Here is a 19,734-nt window from a genome sequence, read left to right as displayed (position 1 = left end):
ATTCATGGGGTGTCTGCACAAATCGCTCAGAATTTGCCAAGCAAGCCTGGCCGGCTCCATGTGCAAATTCTCACCTCCTTCAAGACAGAGGAAGAAAACTGACGCTGACTCAGTGCACCTCGCACCTCATTTCAAACAAAGATTTCCGTGGATGCATTGTTCAGAAAGGCAAGGCGTGTCCTTTGCTGTGTATTTAAGTCAGGTTGACTCTTTCGAAGGCGTTATTTCAGGGCTGGCTTTGATAGTATGAAAATCAGAAGCCAGAACGACACGTTATGTAGTTGGGCCTTGCCATGTCTTAATTATTCTTGTGAAAATTACTGAACGTTGCAGGAAGTAATTTTCTTTATGTCCAATGCTTATGGCTCTTAATACCTTGCCTCCCTTAAACCATTTATAATTTACTCAGTAACAATAGCATCAAAAAAGAGGTTTTGTTGACTTGCTAGCCTGAACAGTGTTATAACTCTACAAGCCTGTTACTTTTTTTTCTGTTTTTCTTTATCTTATTAAAGCATTATGAGATTTTGAATATATATTAACCCTATGCCAAACTCAAATTTGTTTACTAAACCTCTGTCATTCTTTATTTGTATTTCTATTTGGGTGCATTTGTTCCAGAAGTGTACCCTTTGAAATTTAAGACCCCAAATTCAAATGGCCCAATGGCTTTTTGGTGGTGGTTATCGTGTTGTTGTTTGTTGCTGATGATGTTGGGGCATTTCTGTTAGTCTCGCAGTAGGGTATGCCACAGTTCACTCTTCCTGATCTCAGACAAACGTGAGCATTCAGTGGCTGTTCTCTGCAGACACGGCCTTCAGTCGTACTCAGGAGACCTCTCCCGTTACACCCTGGACATATTGACTTTAAAAGTCTAGTTTCTTGAGGGTCAGAAACTCATTCAATACAATTAATACCTTTAAACCCAAACAATAGTAACCAAAATATGATCCAAAATATTTTCTTCACTTCAACCAGCTTTTTTGTGAATATTTGAGTTTCCTCCCTGGCACTGGCTCATTGGAAACAATAGAATTTCCTGAGCTTCCTTCTAAATGGTATCACCTGTTTTCTTGAAATCTGAAGTGAATATTCAGCCGAATTGCGTTTGGGTGCTTCCTGAGAGTAAATTCCCACGAGCCTCAACAGACAGTGAATTCACAGTAAGCCTGCTGCAGGTTAAAAAAAAAAAAATTGACCAAGAATTTCTTTCTAAGTTAAAAGAGCATGATTCTGCTCTTTGAGACTTCCTCTGAGGAGTGTGGCTTTAACGTACGTTCAGCTCGTTTTCTCCGCACCAGACAAATTAATGGAGGCTGAGCTCTCACAAAAATTTGGTAATAATTTTTAATAGCTAAGTGCAGTAATCTGCTGGTCTTTCCAGTCAGATGTTGCTTTCAGTTTCTGACAGTCAAAACCTTAATAAAGACAACAATCCTTGGTCTTCATGAGATTATGAATCCCAGCAAAGAGGAAACCACTAAAAAATTAATTTGGAGGAAAGTTAATTGCAGATTTAATACGGTGTTCTGCAAGATGGTCAACAAAATGTTTCAGCATGATTAGAAGTATTTTTCAAGAGCTGAAAACATCAATCCCTAGGAAATTTTGGTTTTGTTTTGTTTTTCGTCAGCTTTTACTCTTCATATATCCATCTGAGGTTGTAAATAGACGAATACTTCAGTGTGCTCCATGGTTAAAAAAATAATCCCCCCAACTCCAGGAATAATAGGACCAAGGAAAAGCAGAGACTGCAGAAGTAATTCTAGTTAGAAGGCTCCACAGTCTTCAGTGGCTTACAGTTTCAATCTGCCAAGAAATTCCCCTTGGGCAATACTGTATCTCCAGTTTTCAAGAACCTCAGATCCTCCCGGATAGAAATCATTTTGGGTTTTCATTTCACATGGCAGTGACATTTCTAGGCTGTGCTAAATGTTTCCCAATGACTTTTTCCACCCTGTTCAGTCCTCCAGGAGTTTGGTTGCCTTTTGCGGTTCCCCCAAACTCCAGTCTTTCCTCACTCCCCAGCACTGATGAGCAGTGAGGGTCCAGATTTAAGACATCCTCTTGGGTCTCTTTCACTGGGAATTAGAAGTAGTTGGGGGGCTATGAAAATTATCGGATTAGGAGTGCAGACCCCCTCTGTCACCCCCTCCACCCTCACCTGCCCCCAAATGACCGAAGGCTCCACTTACATGCCCTGTCTCCTTAGTGCTCCGTGTCCTGCGGCCAAGGCGTGCAACAGAGGAATGTGGGCTGTCAGATCGGAACTCACAAAGTAGCCAGAGAGCCCGAGTGCAACCCCTACACCAGACCAGAGTCGGAGCGCGCCTGCCAAGCCCTGCCGTGCCCTCGCTACGTGTGGAGGGCAGAGGAGTGGCAAGAAGTAAGTAGAGGCACGAAGTGGTCAAGGCCCCTGCCAGGCATTTGCTGCCCCCGCCCCCTCAGGTCATCGCACATGTCCTCCTAGGAAGCCGTGACGCCACCGAGCATGGTGACGGTGCTGGCTCTTTCCCAACGGTTTGCTGTCAGGTGGTGAGCGTACTCAGAAAGGGTGGAAAAGCACCTCATTTTCATATACTTCCTGCACCTGTGTTTTTGAATGTTCCAAGCCCGGCTGCCTCCAAGAAAATTTTAATAGGCCTTGGGCCAAATGCCTACAGATAACTGTCACAAGACGGAGAAATGGAAGGGAGAATTTTAAACATGTGTGTCCAGCCACAAAGCAGACGTTAGGTAAGACTCTGTGTTTTTTCTCTTTCCATGACTTCAGCTGTCAGGTGGAAGATGGCTAGGCACTCACGTGAAACCCCAGCAAAGAATTTCCAACATTTAAATTAAAAAAAACGAGGTAATCTGAAGAACTGCTCAGCCCATGCAGAAGTAGACCAGGCTTGTTTTCCCCCCTCTTCAAGTTAATGTTTGGTTAAGAAAAACAAAAGACTGAGTGTCCCTGGGGGAAAAGCCTGGCTAAGAAGGTTAGACCTTAGTAGGAGGTAACCTTTGTTTCCAGAACAGAGATTAGATTGTAGAAAGGGGAAGAGAAAGAGAATTGGAAAGCAGAGCCATTTCCACAGACCTTGGAGTGAAATGGGTGGTGCATGCTGTTGAAGGGGCAGAGATGTGAATAATAAGACGGGAATCTCCCCCCACCCGACATACCCGGCAGCCCCACCCCAGGAAGGCTTGCAGAGCAGGAGGGAGGGCACCGATTTTGGAGCAGCTGTGCTGTACCTGGCCCCCCGCTGAGTACTCTGTCACCTCACTAAGTTTTACAGCTGCCTTGTGAAGGGGGCATTATTGTTGACCCTGTTTTTCAGGCAAGGAGAGTGTTTCTTTTTTTGTTTTGTTTTCTTTCCTTTTCTTTTTTTTTAATTGAACTTTAGATGAAGGTTTACAGAACAAACTAGTTTCTCATCAAACAGTTAGTACACACATTGTTATATGACATTGGTTAACAACCCCATGGCATGTCAGCACTCTCCCTTCTCCACCCTGGGTTCCCTATTACAGGCTTTCCTGTTCCCTCCTACTTTTCAGTCCCCGCCCCAGGGCAGCTGTGCCCCTTTAGTCTTGTTTTGTTCCCTGGGCCTGTTCAATCTTTCTCTGAAAGGTGAACCTCAGGAGTGGCCTCATTACTGAGCTGAAACGGTGTCCGGGGTCCATACTCTGCGTTTCCCCAGTCTATGTCAGGCCTGCAAGTCTGGTCTTTCTTTTTGAGCTAGAATTTTGTTTTACATTTTTCTCCAGCTCTGTCCGGGACCCTCTATTGTGATCCCTGTCAGAGCAGTCAGTGGCGGTAGACGGGCACCATCTCGTTGTACTGGACTCAGTCTGGTGGAGGCCGTGGTAGATGTGGTCCTTTAGTCCTTTAGACTAATTTTTCCCTTGTGTCTAGTTTTCTTCATTCTTCCTTGCTCCCAAAGGGATGAGACTAGTGAATTGTCCTAGATGGCTTCTCACAGGCTTTCAAGACCCCAAATGCTACTCACCAAAACAGAATGTAGAACGTTTTCTTTATAAACTATGTTATGCCAATTGGGCTAGATACCCCTGAGATCGTGGTCTCCACAGCCCCCAGTCCAGCAATTTGGTCCCTCGGGGAGTTTGGATGTGTCTATGGAGCTTCCATGACCTTGCCTTGTACAGGTTGTGCTGGCTTCCCCAGTGTTGTGTACAGTCTTACCCTTCACCAAAGTTTCCACTTATCTATTGTCTATTAAATGCTTTTCCATCCCCACCCCACCCCGCCCTCCCAATCATCAAAGATTTTTTTTTTGTATGTAAACCCTGTCATGAGTTTTTACAGTAGTGGTCTCAGTCCTTTTGTGATTGACTTATTTCACTCAGCATAATGTCCTCCAGATGCATCCATGTTAGGAGATGCTTCACAGATTCTTCTTGTTCTTTAGCGTTGTGTAACACTCCATTGTGTGTATGTACCACAGTTTATCCATTCATCTGTTGATGGGCATCTAGCTAGGTTGTTCCCATTTTTTTGCTTCTGTGAACAGTGCTGCAATGAACAGGGGTGTACGTATATCTATTCACGTGATGACTCTTATTTCTCTAGGATATATTCCTAAGAGTGGGATTGCTGGATCATATGGCATTTCTATTTCTAGCTTTCTAAGGAAGCACCATGTCATTTTCCAAGACATTTTGCATTCCCACCCTCAGATAAGAATTCCAAGCTCTCCACATCCTCTCCAGCATTTGTTGTTTTCTGTTTTATTGATCGGTGACAGTAATGGCGGGGTGAGATAGTATCTCATTGTGGTTTTGATTTGCATTTCTCTGATGGCTAGAGATTGTGAGCACTTCCTCATGTGTCTGTTGGCCACTTAAATGTCTTCTTTGATGAAGTGTCTGTTCATATCCTTTGCCCATTTTTTAATTAGATTATTTGTCTTTTTGTTGTAGAGGTGTTTAATTTTCTTGTAGATTTTAGAGATTAGACCTTTGTCTGAATTGTAATAGCCAAAATTTTTTTCCCAGTCTGCATGTTCTCTTTTGACTCTTTTGGTGAAGTCTTTTGATGAGCATAAGTGTTTAATTTTTAGATCCCCGTTCCCTAGCTTATTATCCTCTAGAGCTTGCATGTTGTTGCTTGTGATTTGTATCCTGTTAATGCTGTGTATTAGGGCCCCTAGCATTGATCCTATTTTTCTTCTATGAACTTCATAGTTTTTGGCTTTATATTTAGGTCTTTGATCCATTTCGAGTTAGTTTTTATATATGGTGTGAGGTATGGGCCCTGTTTCATTTTTTTGCAGTTGGATATCCAGTTTTGCCAGTACCATTTGTTAAAAAGACTGTCTTTTCCCCCATTTGATGGACTTCGGGCTCTTGTTGAAGATCAGGTGACCGTAGGTGGATGGATTTACATCTGGGTTCTCAATTCTGTTCCATTGGTCAACATATCTGTTGTCGTACCAGTACCAGGCTATTTTGACTACCATCGCTGAATAGTAGGTTCTAAGGTCAGGTAGTGCAAGTGCTCCTACTTTATTCTTCTTCTTTAGTGGTGCTTTACTTATCCAGGGCCTCTTCCCTTTCCATATAAAGTTAATGATAAGTTTTTCCATCTCTTTAAAGAATGTTGTTGGTATTTGGATTGGTATTGCATTGTATTTGTAAATCGCTTCAGGTAGAATTGTCATTTTCACAATGCTGAGTCTACCTATCCATGAGCATGGTATGTTTTTCCATTTATGTAGATCTCTTCTGGTTTCTTGCAGTAGTGTTTTGTAGTTTTCTTTGTATAGGTCCTTTACCTCCCTGGTTAGATTTATTCCGAAGTATTTTATTTTTTCATGGGCTATTATAAATTGTATCGTTTTCCTGATAGGAATCCAACTGATTTTTGTATGTTGATCTTGTATCCTCCTACTCTGCTGAATCATTTTATTAGTTCCAGTAGTTTTCTGGTGGAGTCTTTTGGATTTTCTAAATATAGTATCATATCATCCACAAATAGAGTTTAACTTCTCCATTATCAATTTGGATGCCCTTTATTTCTGTTTCTTGTCTTATTGCCATAGCTAAGGCTTCCAACACAATGTTAAATAGGAGTGGCGATAAAGGACATCCTTATCTTGTTCCTGTTCTCAAGGGGAATGTTTTGTGCCTCTCTTCATTGAGAGTGATGTTGGCCGTTGGTTTTGCAAAGATGCCCTTTATTATGTTTAGAAATTTCCCTCCTATACCTATTTTATTGAGAGTTTTTATTAGGAATGGGTGTTGGACTTTGTGGAATGCCTTTTCTGCATCAATTGAAATGATCATGTGATTCTTTTCTTTCCTTTTATTTATGTGGTGGATTACGTTGATTGATTTTCTAATGTTGCACCATCCTTGCATACCTGATACGAATCCTACTTGGTCATAGTGTATTATTTTTTTTTTTTTTGAGATGATGCTGAATTCTATTGGCTAGAATTTTGTTGAGAATTTTTGCATCTATAGTCATGAGAGATATTGGTATGTAATTTTCATTTTTTGTGGTGTCTTTGCCTTGTTTTGGTATCAGGGTTATGCTGGCTTCATAGAAAATTCAGAAGTATTGCTTCCTTTTCTGTATTCTGAAATAGTTTGAATAGTACTGGTGTAGGCTTTTCTCTGAACGTGTGGTAGAATTCTTCAGTGAAGCCATCTGGGCCAGGGCTTTTTTTGGTTGGGAGCTTTTTTTTTTTTTTTTTTTTTTTTACTACCTTTTAAGTCTCTTCTCTTGTTATGGGTCTATTCAGATTTTCAATATCATTTTGTGTTAGTTTGGGTAGGTAGTGTGTCTCTAGAAATTTGTCCATTTCCTCTAGGTTTTCAAATTTGTTGGAGTATAGCTTTTCATAATACTCCATTATGATCCTTTTTGTTTCAGTTGGGTCTGTTGTAATGTCCCCCATTTCACTTCTTATTTGGGTTATTTGCATTCTCTCCTGTTTTTCTTTTGTCAGTTTGGCCAGTGGTTTGTCGATTTTGTTGATCCTTTCAAAGAACCAACTTTTGGTTTTGTTGATCCTTTCTATTGTTTTTCTATTCTCTATTTCATTTCATTCTCCTCTGATTTTTATTATTTACTTTCTTCTGGTGGCTGTGGGCTTCTTTTGCTGTTCTCTTTTTATTTGTTCTAGTTCTGTAACTACTGTTTTGATTTTTTTTCCCTTTATGTGTGCATCTAGTGCTATAAATTGACCTCTGAAGACTGCCTTTGCTGTGTTCCAAAGGTTTTGGTATGATGTGTTTTCATTCTCATTTTATTCTAGGAACTTTTCGATTCCATCTTTGATTTCTTCAATTACTCGGTGGTTTGTAAGTAGGGTGTTATTCAGTTTCCATGTAATTGATTTTTTTCCTTGCTCTTCCTGTTGTTAATTTCTACTTTGATGGCATTGTGTTCAGAGAAGATACTTTGTATTATCTCAGTGTTTTGGATTTTGTTGAGGGTTGCTCTGTGGCCTAAGATGTGTCTATTCTGGAAAACGTTCCATGTGCTTTGGAAAAGAATGTGTACTTTGCAGCTGTTGGGTGGAGTGTTCTGTATATGTCTATGAGGTCAAGTTGGCTGATTGTGCCCTTCAGCTTTTCTGTATCTTCTTTGAGTTTCTTTCTAGATGTTCTGTCTTTTACTGAGAATGGTGTGTTGAAGTCTCCTACTATTATTGTGAAACTGTCAATTTCTGTTTTCGGTGATGTTAGAGTTTGTTTTATGTATTTTGGAGCCTTGTCATTGGGTGTGTAGATGTTTATTATGGTTAAGTCTTCATGATGGATCGTCCCTTTAATCATTATATAGTGCTCTTCTTCGTCTTTTATGGTGGATTTTGTTTTAAAGTCTATCTTGTCTGAGATTAGTATTGCCACTCCTGCTCTTTTTTGGTAGTTATTTGCTTGATATATTTTTTTCCATCCTTTGGTTTTTAATATACTTATGTCTTTGTTTCTAAGGTGTGTCTATTGTAGAGAGCATATTGATGGATCCTGTTTTTTAATCCATTCTGTCACTCTATGTCTCTTTATGGGTGCATTTAGGCCATTTACATTCAGTGTAATTATTGATAGGTGTGAGTTCGTTACTGTCATTTTGTAGTGCTATTTTTTGTGGTGCTAACATTTTCTTGGTTCCTCTTACTCTTCTGTCCTGAGTTCCTATTGTTTGTGGATTTCTTTTTCATTTCTTTCATTTTTGTAGATTTTCTTTTATTGAGACTTTAAGTTTTTCTTCTCTAAAAAAAAAATTATTTTTTTTATTTTGATGAGTAGGTTTGTTAACTTTCTTTGTGGTTTCCTTGAAATTTACCTTTATCTTCCTCGGTTTGAACCAGTCTATTATTACTTCGCATCACCTTGCCTTCCTCTCCATTAGAAAGTTCTATACCTATACCGTTTATTCCCTCTTTTATTGTTCTGACGTTGTTGTCATTAACAGGTTAGCCTCTCTGGTTCCCTGTTGCAATTTTTTTCATTTTGGATAGTCCTTGAGAGCTCATTTCCTACTTTGGTATCTGCCTGGTATGATCTTGCATCCTAGATTCAGGCAGTGGTCTGATGTTGTTTGTTCTCAGACCGAAGGACTCCCTTTAATAATTCCTGTAAGTCTGGCTTGGTTTTTACATATTCCCTTAATTTCTGTTTATCTGGAAATGTCCTAATTTCACCATCATATTTGAATGAAAGTTTTGTAGGATATATTATTCTTGGTTGGCAGTTTTTTTTTTCTTTCAAGGTTTTATATATGTCATCCTGTTGCCTCTTGCCTGCATGATTTCTGCTGAATAATCAGAGCTTAGTCTTGTTTCGCCTCTGTATATGACTTTTTGTTTTTCTTGAGCTGCTCGCAGGATTTTTTCTTTGTGTTTGGTTTTAGTGAGTTTGATTAGGATATGCCTTGGTGTTTTTCTTTTGGGATCTATCCTATATGGGGTTCGTTGAGCTTCTTGGATGGTCAGCTTTTCATCATCCATGATATTAGGAAAGTTTTCTGTCAGCAGTTCTTCAATGATCTTCTCTGTGTTTTCTGTTTTCTCTCCCTGTTCTAGAACTCCAATCACTCAAAAATTTTTGCTTTTAATTGTATCCCACATAATTCTAAGGGTTTCTTCATTTTTCTTCATTCTTTTTTCTGATTTTTCCTCAAACAGAGTTGTATCCAAGTGTTTGTCTTCAATTTCGCTGATTCTGTCTTCCATCGTTTCAAACCTGCTCCTCAGCCCTTCTATGACACTGTCCATTTCTGAAATCTTGTTGTTTATATTTTGGATTTATAATTTTTTTTTTTTGTATGATTTCTAGTTGTGAGTTTATTTTGGCATTTTGTTCCTGTATTACTTTCATGAATTGTTCCATTTTGGGGTCTGTATTTTCCATGAATTTATCTGCCTTTTCCAGAAATTTGTTTATTTTTTCCTCATTTTTGTCTTCTTTTTGCTTCCACTCTTGGATTGCTCTGAATATTAGAGATTTGTATCCCCTGGCAGGTAGCGCTAGTGCCTTTTCTTCTACTGGAAACTCATCTAGTGTTTTATTTTGGATGCCTACTGGAACCATCCTGTCCTGTTTTTTTATGTTTTGATATTTTCTGCTGTCTTCGGGGCATTCAGTAGTTATTTTCTTCATTTCTTGATTGTAGGTTTGTTTGTTTCATCCTGTTTTTTTGTTTTATTTGGTTACGTCTGAGCAGGCGGGCTGTGCATTCTTTGTCGTTTGCTTGTCTGTAGTCACAATACTTTTCACCTCCTTGTCCAGTGGGCAGGGCCAATCAATCAGTTATGGTGCAGCAGGGCAGGTCCAGCTGAAGGGGAGGGGCTGGGATGGGTTGGTTGTGGCATGTACTATGGCCAACAGGGCAGGCCAGGAATCAGTGCAGGGCAGGTTCCAGTAGGCTCTGTCTGTGCTGCTCGGGCATGTGATGTTCAGCACACAGTGCAGGTAGTCAGGAAAGAGGGAGGAGGTTGTGATGTGTGGAGCTAATAGGGGTATAGGGAAGAGGAAAGATAAGAAAGAGAAACAGGGGCTAAAAACAAACAAGCAAAGAAAGAAAGAAAAAAGAGTGCTAAGGGATCTTGCCATTGGTATGGAGAGAACAGAAAGCAAGAAATGGAGAAAAGGGAAAAAGAAAGAAAAGAAATAACTAGATAAAAATTTGGAAAAGAAAAGCCCCCAGGAGTCCTGGAGTCACACTGGTGGGGCTGCTAAGACTGGGGAAATGGCTCCCAGCCTGCAGGGTATAGCCTGGCTAGAGTGGGGTATAGATGTCACACAGCATCAGGTATTCAGAAGACAGGAAAAGAAGATAAGTGTAGAGAGATGAGAACTGAGAAATGAGGAAAAGACAGAAAAGGAAAAAGAGAGAGAAAATTAAAAAAAAAAAAAAAAGAAATGCCCCCAGGGATCCCATCTACTTGGCTGCACAGATTGGGAGAGTAGCTCCTAAGCCATGCAGTGCAGCCTGGCTAAAAGGAGCTCCCAACCTCTAATAAAAAAAAAAAAAAAAAAAAGAAACAAAACAAACAAACGAACAAAACAAGGCAAAAGAAGCTGCAGTTATCCCACCAGCATGGTGTTACAGGCCAGGGGAGTGGTTCCCCAGTCCAGCATGGCTTCACAGCCTTTCAAGATCAAAGAAAGATGGCACACAGAGCCAGGTGTTCCAGAGAAAGGAGGGGGAGGTGGTAGGAGGCATAGAAGAAACCAAAAGAGACAGAAAGAACGAACACCAGCTCAGGGGCCCAGCCAGTGTGGGCAGGGTGAATCTAAGCAGCCTGAGGCCAAAGCAGTTGCCTCCCTGCCAAGAGACTGTGGCTGGCAGGAAGCAGAGGAGGTGGGGGTGAGGGGCTAGGAAAGCTTGTGTAGCTGGTTACCAGGTGCTCTGCCCCCTGCTGGAAACTTCATGAAGCTGCTTTCCCACACTCCCTGTCCTCGGATCTCCGACGTGGGTGGGGCGAATCCAAGCCGCACAGGGGCCGCACTCCCTGGCCGGTGGAGCCACTGCAGCCAGCCGGGAAGCTCAGAGGTAGAGCAGCGGGCAGAGGATAGGGGGTGGGAAAGTGTGTACGGCTGGTTACTGGGTGCTGTCTCCTGCTGGGAGTTGGGCAAAGCTGCTTTCTCGTGCCCCCTGTCTGTTGATCCCCGACTGGAGTCCAAGATGGTGGCCCTCCACAGGTGTCTCTGCTCCCTCTCTGTCCTCTGTCAGTTTCTTATGCCATTCGGTGCTTGGCTGAGTTCTTTATCTCTTCATTTGACGCTTCAGGTTCCAGGAATGATGTTTGTCTCTGTTTTAGTTTTGGGGGTCTTTGCTGTAGAGGGTCAGCCTGGTGCTTTTGTCTATGGCGCCATGGTGGCTGGAAGTCTGAAGCTCCCAGGAGACTGTGTTTCTGAGAGTTGTTAGCACTTACCAAGTGTCACATACCTAGCAAGTGGAAGAAGCAAGACTTGATCCTAAATTGGTTCTCTTAGACCATTATGACCTAGGACTGTGCTCTCGGCTCTTGTTCTCCCCTCTCCCTCCCCCTCCTGGTGGAGTATGTCCATTCTTTCCAGTCATCTCTTTCTTTAGGAATTTTCCCCCTCTGGCTACTTGGTCCTTTTGGTTATTTTACTTCTACTAGGCAGTGGCAGGGGGTAATGGATAAAACAGTTAGATTTCCAGCTAATTGCCCTTGAGCCCTTCAAGGTATTGGGATCCCCCAAAGACTTCAGAATTCTGCAGACCAGGTTCCTATCCCAGCACTGCCCCTTATTAGCCATGTGACTTCGAACAAGGATCCTTCACTGCTCCGGGCTTGCCATCTGTAGAACAGGTCTGATCATCACTATGCAGAGTTGTCCTGATATAAATAGAGCTAGCGAGGAAGAGAGTTGTTTTTATGGCCTCCATCATGGTCAGCAATTCTAATTGGATACTTAGTAGGGGAAGAGGTTGAAAATGCAACACAGGCAAAGGTGAGGTTTGCAAATACCATGTGCATTTCAGCCATCCAGGCTACCCCTGTGCCCCAGCTCCAGGAACAGCTGAAGGTGGCTATAATTGGAAGGCCTGAAAAGTCAGGGTTTGGCTACCCCTTTTTTTTTTTTTTTTGTGGCTGGGAGGCATTGCCAGTGTCAGGTATAGAAGGAGGAAGAGAATCCTCCTCTTTCTCCTTCAGCCCTTGTTCCCTCTTGATTCTCTCTGTAATTCTTGTTTCAGACCTTCCATTGCCTGCTTTCTCCCTCTCCCTCTCCATCTCATGCCGAACTCAACCCAGTGTAACAGCTCCAAGGAGCGGAAAGTAAGAGAGTGTTTAAAAAGGAATCTGAGCTCATAGCTCACGCTTTAGCCAGCTTTTGAAAATGTTAGAGCCAGTCACAAAAAGCCAAGCTCCATTTGCAATTGCTTAATTCCAAAGAATGGAAAAACCTTGCCACACATGCACTGAGGAAATTCCTCTTCTCTGATCGTGCAAAATATGCGTAGAAATTTATGTCTTTGCGTATGCTGTGCAGATGAACCTTTTTAAATCCTTCCTCAAATACTTCTATCAAACTCGGTATCAGAGCAGAAGACGTAAGGAGATAGCCTGACTTGTCCCTATGTTTAGGAAATTTGCTGGAGGTTAACCATTCACACTGGAAGACTCTAAACAATGGAGAAGCAGATTCCCATTGTTGTCCTCCTGTAGATGTTCTTCTCATTTGCCGGAGCCCAAATGGAGAGTGTGGAGAAGGTGGGTGGAGGGCGAAGAGAGCAATGTGGGAGACTGTTGCATGACGCTGTACTGGCAGATCGAGGCTCAGGGCAGCTGGACAAGGGAGAGGCCCCATCAAAAGTTTTTATGTTCCCCATGTACAAGGCATGCTAGCGGCCCTCTCAGGATTTCCCACAGCAACAAGCTGTAGAGTGAATGTTGATTGCAGTTGGGCAGGCACCTTAATAGACCAAGTCATGAAGATGGTGACCACATGTCCTGCTTCCCTGGGGCAGTTCTGGTTTATGTCAGTGGTCCTGGTATAGTTATTAATTGCTCCTACTTTCCCAATCCAAAGTGCCCTAGTTAAACAGTAAGTGGTGATCAGTTGAAAATACAGTCTCCTTCCAGTTCCCCCAGTGTCCCTGGGTGAAACAAATGGTTTGTGCTCAACTATTAACCTGAAGGTTGGTGATTTGAACCCCTACCCCCAGTGGCGCTGCAGAAGAAAGCCCTGACAGTCTGCATCCATAAAGATTACAGTTAAGGAAACCCTACAGAGCAGTTCTACCCTATAACATAGTTCTCCATAGCTGTAGTAGCGTGATCATCAGGGATGTTTTGTGCAGCTACACAGGTTGTACACTGCACAGCTCCAGGGAGTGCCATTCCCATAGGGCTACAATGGGAAAAGCAGCCCCTAGAGTTGAACGGTGCAGTAACCCTAGTGCTGATGACATTAAAAGTCACAGAGCAACAGAGCACATTACTTATTAAGCTATGGACCAAACAAAAAAAAAAAAATTTTTTTTTTTTTTTTTATGGACCAGGCACTGTGTCGAGTGTTTTTACATGGAGTACATGTTTTAACCATTTCCTTAACTCACAGATGTGGTAATTATATTTTATCGCCACTTAAAGATGAGCAAACTTGGGGCTTAGCTAGGTGAATTCATCCAAGGCTGTGCATTTAGTAAGTGATGAGGCTGGAATTTGAAGCCAGCAGCCTGATCTGTTTACCACATGCCCTAAACCTTCGTGTTCCATGGCCTCCCGTGTCAACATACCCCTACAGTCAATTATTTTATTTCCCTTTTGCTGGCTTGTCATGCCTCTTCCTGTGGAGTTGGAATCAAAGGGTTTTCTCTTTACTGGTTTTCCAGCCCCACCTCCTTGATCCAGTTGGTTGACCATCAGACCTTAAGCCATGTCACTAAGCGAGTCTTGATGATGCTGGCCGCCTCAGGGGGCTGCCTCTGTTCATTGTGAGGCCTGCTGGCGCTGAAGGGGAAGAGGCCCCAGTGCCTTCATCATACCGTGAAGGAGGGTCTGGACTTGTGGATGTAGGGCAGAATAATTGGGGAAGGGCAAAGAGCTCTATCCAGGCATCCATATCTCATTCTGTGTATGCCCTGGAAGCAACACGTTGTAATTAAGAGAGCTTCCATTCAGTGTTGGTTAGAGCTGACTCTGCAGCTCTGAGCACTGACTTCAAATCTCTATGCTCTGGTTAGCCCATTTGCAAAGTGGGAATCCGGTGCTGGACGTTGCTGAAGGGTCATAGTGAGGCTTAGGTAAGGTTGAGTGAGGAGCCGGTGTACTGCCTAGCACATTTCAGGCTTCCAGCAAAGCTACAGTGGCCTCCTGATCGAGAGTGGAGGTAATGACCAGCAATTCAATTTAGCCTGCACATCACAGCAGTGGGCTTTTAATGTCACGTGCCAACCTTGAGTGAGTTATTTGTCCTCTTATTGCTCAGTTTTGCCCATTTTAGAATTAAAATGTTCATGAGATTGTTTGAAAATAAATTTAAAAGATCTTTTAATCCTTTTGACATTTACTATCATAAAGGATTTGCTTATTAATAGTATTAATAATATTATAATCTGATACATAAATTCATTTGTAACTGTGAAGATTCTTTTGAGCAAATTTGAATCGTTGGTATATGGGTTAGACATCTCTTAGTAGTAAGGAATACATCTCCCAGGTCTTGCAAGTGTTTTTCTTTACCTAGAGCATTCTCTTCCCTCTCTAGTACTTCTGCATCACAAAGTAGCTGCCCTGCTCCTTCCCTCATCTCAGTGACCCTTGCTTATCTTTTAGGGCACAACCAAGATGTCACTTCCTGCCAGAAACCGTTTCTGATCACATCTCACTAGTACTGAGTCAGTGCCCCTCTTTTCGGCTCTAATAATAATCTGAAATTACTCCTCTCCAGCTCTTAACACCGGGAAGTGTTGTCCGTTTTCCTCTTACCCTGGTGGCATAGTGGTTGAGAGCTATGGCTGCTAACCAAAAGGTCGGCAGTTCAAATCTACCAGGCGCTCCTTGGAAAACCCTATGAGGCAGTTCTATTCTGTCCTATAGGGTCGCTAGGAGTCGGAATCGACTCGACAGCAATGGGTTAGCTTTTGTTTTTGTTTTTTCCTCTTAAATTTTATCAGCTATTTGAGGTCAGGGGTCTTGCTCACCAGAGTTTTCCCAGCATTTAGCTTGGTACCTAGAGAGCATAGAAGACACATGTTGAATGAATGAATCTATGAAGGAATGGGGGGACAAAAGGGATCGATGAATGGAAGGTGGGAAATAGGGAGAAAAGGAGGAAAAGAAAGAGAGAGGGAGGGAGAAAAAGAAAAAGAGAAATACCTGCAAATTCATGACCTTTCTTCTTTAGCTCTTTAAAGACATTCTAAAATGTCTCTTAGCATATTCAAGCAAACTCTTTTTCCTGTAAGAACAGCTGTTTATTTTCTTGTCATGATGCCATGGACAAGCTGTGCTCAGCTGCATCTAGCCTTTGCAGAACTGCTGACCCCATTTCTCTTTGGCCCAGGACAGGCTTGGGCAGCTCTAGTACATATTTGGAGTCTAAGGACTTTGGTGAGATCAGCTGTAGGGTGTTTCCCAAGTCCATTTTCTTAGCCCAGAAAAGTTAAACATGAGCAGGACCTTGGTCATTTGTTACAAAGATTTTCTTGAAGTTTACAAGAGAGAGTGATCAGATTTTGATGTGTGTACAGGGCTGGATATTAACTGTTTATTATTCATTCCCTCATTTATTTATTTAACAGATATTTATCAGGTGCCTGCAGAGTGCCAGGCACGGGGCAGCTGGCATGCAACAGAGAAAATGGAATTGCTTTGTGGGGTTCAGAGTCTAGTGGGGGAGACAGACGAAAAACAAGCAAACAGCATGCCTTGTGCACCTGAAATCCCACCTGTCAGAAGTGCTGCCGAGGAAAAAACAAGGTGCTGAATGGCAGGCAGTGCCACCTTCTCTTGGCGGTCAGGGAGTGAAGAGCAAGGGAAGACGTAGGTGGAAGGAAGGGCTTTGCATTGGCCCTGAGGGAGAACAGGCCCCTCATGTGTGTGAACTGAAGTGCAGTATGGTAAGGACAGAGTGAGCGAGGGAACAAGTGGGTGAAAAGTGGTTGGAGCTGCAGGAGCAGCTGGGCTGTGCTGTGTCCTGTAGGCCTTGGCAAGGGGTTGGATTTGCTCCTAAGCAGAGCGAGAGGTTTACAAGCCCCTTCATGACCTGGCCTCTGCCCACCCTCTTCTCACAAATCCCTGTCTCAAATTGTATGTTCTAATAACCTCAGACTAAAAAAAAAAAAGGTTGTCATCAAGTCAGTTCCAACTCATGGCGACCCCTGTATGTACCAGAGTAGGGACTGATATTTTGGAATAGATCGCCAGGCCTTTCTAACAAGGGGCTTCTGTGTGGATTTGAACCTCCAACCTTTCAGTTAACAACCATGTGCGTTAACCATTTGCAGCACCCAGGGACTTCACTCCCTTCTCCCCACATCCCAGACCTTTGTCTCCCACCCCTGACATTTCTCACCTCTGTGCATCAATCCAGGCTGAGTCCCCCCTGAGAATGGCTTCTCCCCTTCTCCCTAACTGCTCATCCCCTTCACTTGTCCACCTCCCTTGTCACTACCTAAGCACCCCATTCAGCTGCTTGGACTCTGGAAATTTCCACCCCTTCTTCCCCTTCTCTCATTTCCGCCACATTTGCAGAAGGCGCTGATGTTTTCTAACTCAATTACCCTCTCTAATATGAACAGGGAAACCCTGGTGGTATAGTGGTTAAGGGCTACAGCTGCTAACCAAAAGGTCAGCAGTTCGAATCTACCAGGTGCTCCTTAGAAACCCTTTGGGGCAGTTCTACTCGGTCATATAGGGTCGCTGTGAGTTGGAATCTACTCAACTCGACAGCAATTTTTTTTTTTGAATATGAACAGAAAAAAAATAACAGCTGCCATCGAGTCTACTCCAGCTCATGGCAACGCTACATGTGTCAGAGTAGAACCAGACTCCACAGGGTTCTCAGCGGCTGGTTCTTCAGAAGTACATCTTCAGGCCTTTGTTCGGAGGCACCTCTGAATGGACACGAATCGCCAAGCTTTTGGTTACCAGCTGAGCATTTAACTATTTGCACCACCTAGAGAAGCTGTCCAGCTGGACAATGAATAAGGAAGACCAAAGAAGAATCAATGCCTTTGAATTATGGTGTTGGCAAAGAATACTGAATATTCTATGGACTGCCAGAGGAATGAACAAATCTGTCTTGGAAGAAGTACAGCCAGAATGCTCCTCAGAGACTTTGTCTCACATACTTTGGACATGTTATCAGGAGGAACAAGTCTCTGGAGAAGGACATCATGCTTCGTAAAGTAGAGGGTCAGCAAAAGAGAGAAGGATCTTCAATGAGATGGATTGACACAGTGGCTAGAACAATGGGCTAAAGCATGACAATGGTTGTGAGGATGGTGCATGTCTTAGGCTGGGTTCTCTAGAGAAGCAAAACCAATAATGCATATAAATATAGAGAGACAGATTTATATTAAGGAAATAGCTCACGCAATTGTAGGGGTTGGAATATCCCAAGTCCTTGGATCAGGATACAGTCCTTTCCCAATTCACAGAGCCACAGAAGCTGGTGAACCCAAGATGAGTAGGTTGGAGAGTAGGGATCCTGCTCACAGGTTGTGACGGACAAGGAATCCACAAGGTTGACAGGCAAGACCGCAAGGTTTCTCCCGAGTCACGTAGCCGCAGGAGCTGGCAAACCCAAGATAGGCAGGTCAGAGAGCAGGACTCTTGCTCACAGGCTGTGAAGATCAGGGAATCCCAAGATGGTCAGGTAAGCTGCTAGCTCAAGTCCCAAGAACCAGAGGTCAGACAAGAAACAGCTGCTGGATCCAGAACAGGCCAACAACATTTGCCAGGCGAGCAGGAAGGAAGAAAGTGGCAGAAGGCGGAGAGATGAAGGCTGAGGGGATGGTGAGCTGCCACAGGCCCCACCCCCGTCACTACCACTCAGCAGATTCCATAATGGGGGTGATCACATATCAGATTTCACAAAGAAGTGATCACAACATTATACAACTGCCAAAACACTGAGAATCATAGCCCAGCCAAGTTGGCCCACAATCTTAACCATCACAGTGCAGGACAGGGCAGTGTTTCATTCTGTTGTACATAGGGTCACTATGAATCAGAACTGACTTGATGGCACCTAACCAACAGTAACAGAGAGGCCTGTTATGAACCAGGTCTGCTCACATAATCATACAAGGTGGCCCAGGTGTTAAACCCCAGTGGTCACCAGTTTTGCAGATGACCTGAGACATGAGACCCTAAGCTGGCAGTAACAGCCTCCCCGATGTCATAGAGAGAGAAGGCAAATAAGAAGACATCAGCTGGATCCCCAGAGCCTGCACAGGACTTGGCCCACTGTAAATACGTGTTGAGTGAAGGAAAGGCTTTAAAGTTATGAAATATCTCTATATTTCTGCCTCCTTTTTCCTTTGCAAATACTGCTTTGGGGCAAAATTATCCAAACTCTAAATACCTGACTTTAAGAAAATGAGTTTTGGGAATAGAACCCACTGATAATTTGAGGACTGTTGTGTGTTTTTGTTTGTTTGTTTTTTAATTTAAAGCAGGGCTTTGAACTGGTTCATTTCAGTTGGAACCTTCTTATAGGTCACCTGGGAATCTTGTTAAAATGTAGATTCTGATTCAGTATATCTGAAGTGGACATGCAAATTCTCAGCAGAAGTTCTAACTGGGATGAACTGATTCAAAACCCTGATATAAAGCAGTGTTAGATGAATTGACTTGTAATTGTAGTTCCTTATCACGTTATAGGGGTAATAGGTAAGCAGTCCACTGCTAACTAAAATAAAAGGTCAGCAGTTGGAATCCACCAGCCGCATCTTGGAAACCCTACGGAGCAGTTCTGCTCTGTCCTATAGGGTCAGAATCAACTCAGCAGTAGTAGTGGGTTTGGGTTTTTGTTTGTTTGTTTTCATCATATTAGAACTCAATACAATGCACAAAGAATACTGTGCTGTCTAATTTCCCTTTTGGTTTCTGAGACTTTCCTGTCCACACACTCTCCAGCAATGCCCCATAGAGTTAATCTGGCCCTAGAAATGACAAGATGAAGGAATATGAAGGAATTTTCTTCCTCCTGTGGTTAGGGAATCTCACCAAAGATTTATTTGAAAGTTTTAAGCAACTTGATTACAGTCTTCAAGGAAAGGCAGTTTCTACTCATTGCATCATTGCAGTGGTTAAGAGCTCAGCTGCTAACCAAAGTGTTGGCAGTTCAGATCCGCTAGCTGATCCTTGGAAATCTTATGGGGCAGAGTTCTGCTCTGTCCTGTAGGGTCGCCATGAGTTATAATCGAGGAATCGACTTGATGGCAACAGGTTTGGTTTGGTTGGTGGTATTACTTAAGTACTTGGTAGACTTTTTTCTAAAAGCCAAAAATGAAATTTGAGAAAAACTTTTGGAAATTAGAATGAATCTAGTCGAACTTTCCAGGTGCTTGTCAGAGTATTCTGGATCGTATTCCAGGGCAGATGAGAGAGTCATTAACCATAGGACAGTGGGAAAGTATACCGAAAGCTGATAAGCCCAATAGCACGGGCTGGATTTTCCTGATCATACAGCCCCTGTGCCTTAGTTAGGGTTCAGGACTCCAGGAGAAAATCCTTACTACGTGATTTGCAGAGCTGCTGTTGACTAATTCCAAAGCTCTGGGTAAGTCAC

At 42.9% G+C, this 19,734-nt stretch overlaps 1 protein-coding gene and 1 long non-coding RNA gene across 3 annotated transcripts in view; one reads left to right on the top strand and one right to left on the bottom strand.

The window, feature by feature from the left end:
* LOC126064125 (uncharacterized) overlaps positions 1 to 17,889 on the bottom strand; it is a 33,216-nt gene extending 15,327 nt beyond the window's left edge. For both annotated transcript variants that reach the window (XR_007514448.1, XR_007514449.1), the window contains exon 1: positions 17,532 to 17,889. This is a non-coding gene — a long non-coding RNA (uncharacterized LOC126064125). The remainder of the gene's footprint in view (positions 1 to 17,531) is intronic.
* ADAMTS9 (ADAM metallopeptidase with thrombospondin type 1 motif 9) overlaps positions 1 to 19,734 on the top strand; it is a 199,390-nt gene that overhangs the window by 144,452 nt on the left and 35,204 nt on the right. The window contains exon 30 of the mRNA XM_049862795.1: positions 2,213 to 2,386. Coding sequence (XP_049718752.1) covers positions 2,213 to 2,386 — 174 coding nt within the window. The remainder of the gene's footprint in view (positions 1 to 2,212; positions 2,387 to 19,734) is intronic.

The sequence above is a fragment of the Elephas maximus genome, chromosome 20 (genome assembly GCF_024166365.1).
Source record: "Elephas maximus indicus isolate mEleMax1 chromosome 20, mEleMax1 primary haplotype, whole genome shotgun sequence".
NCBI classification, from domain to species: Eukaryota; Metazoa; Chordata; class Mammalia; order Proboscidea; family Elephantidae; genus Elephas; species Elephas maximus.
Note: the sequence above shows the minus strand (reverse complement) of the source record. Positions and strands in the feature narration are given on the sequence as shown.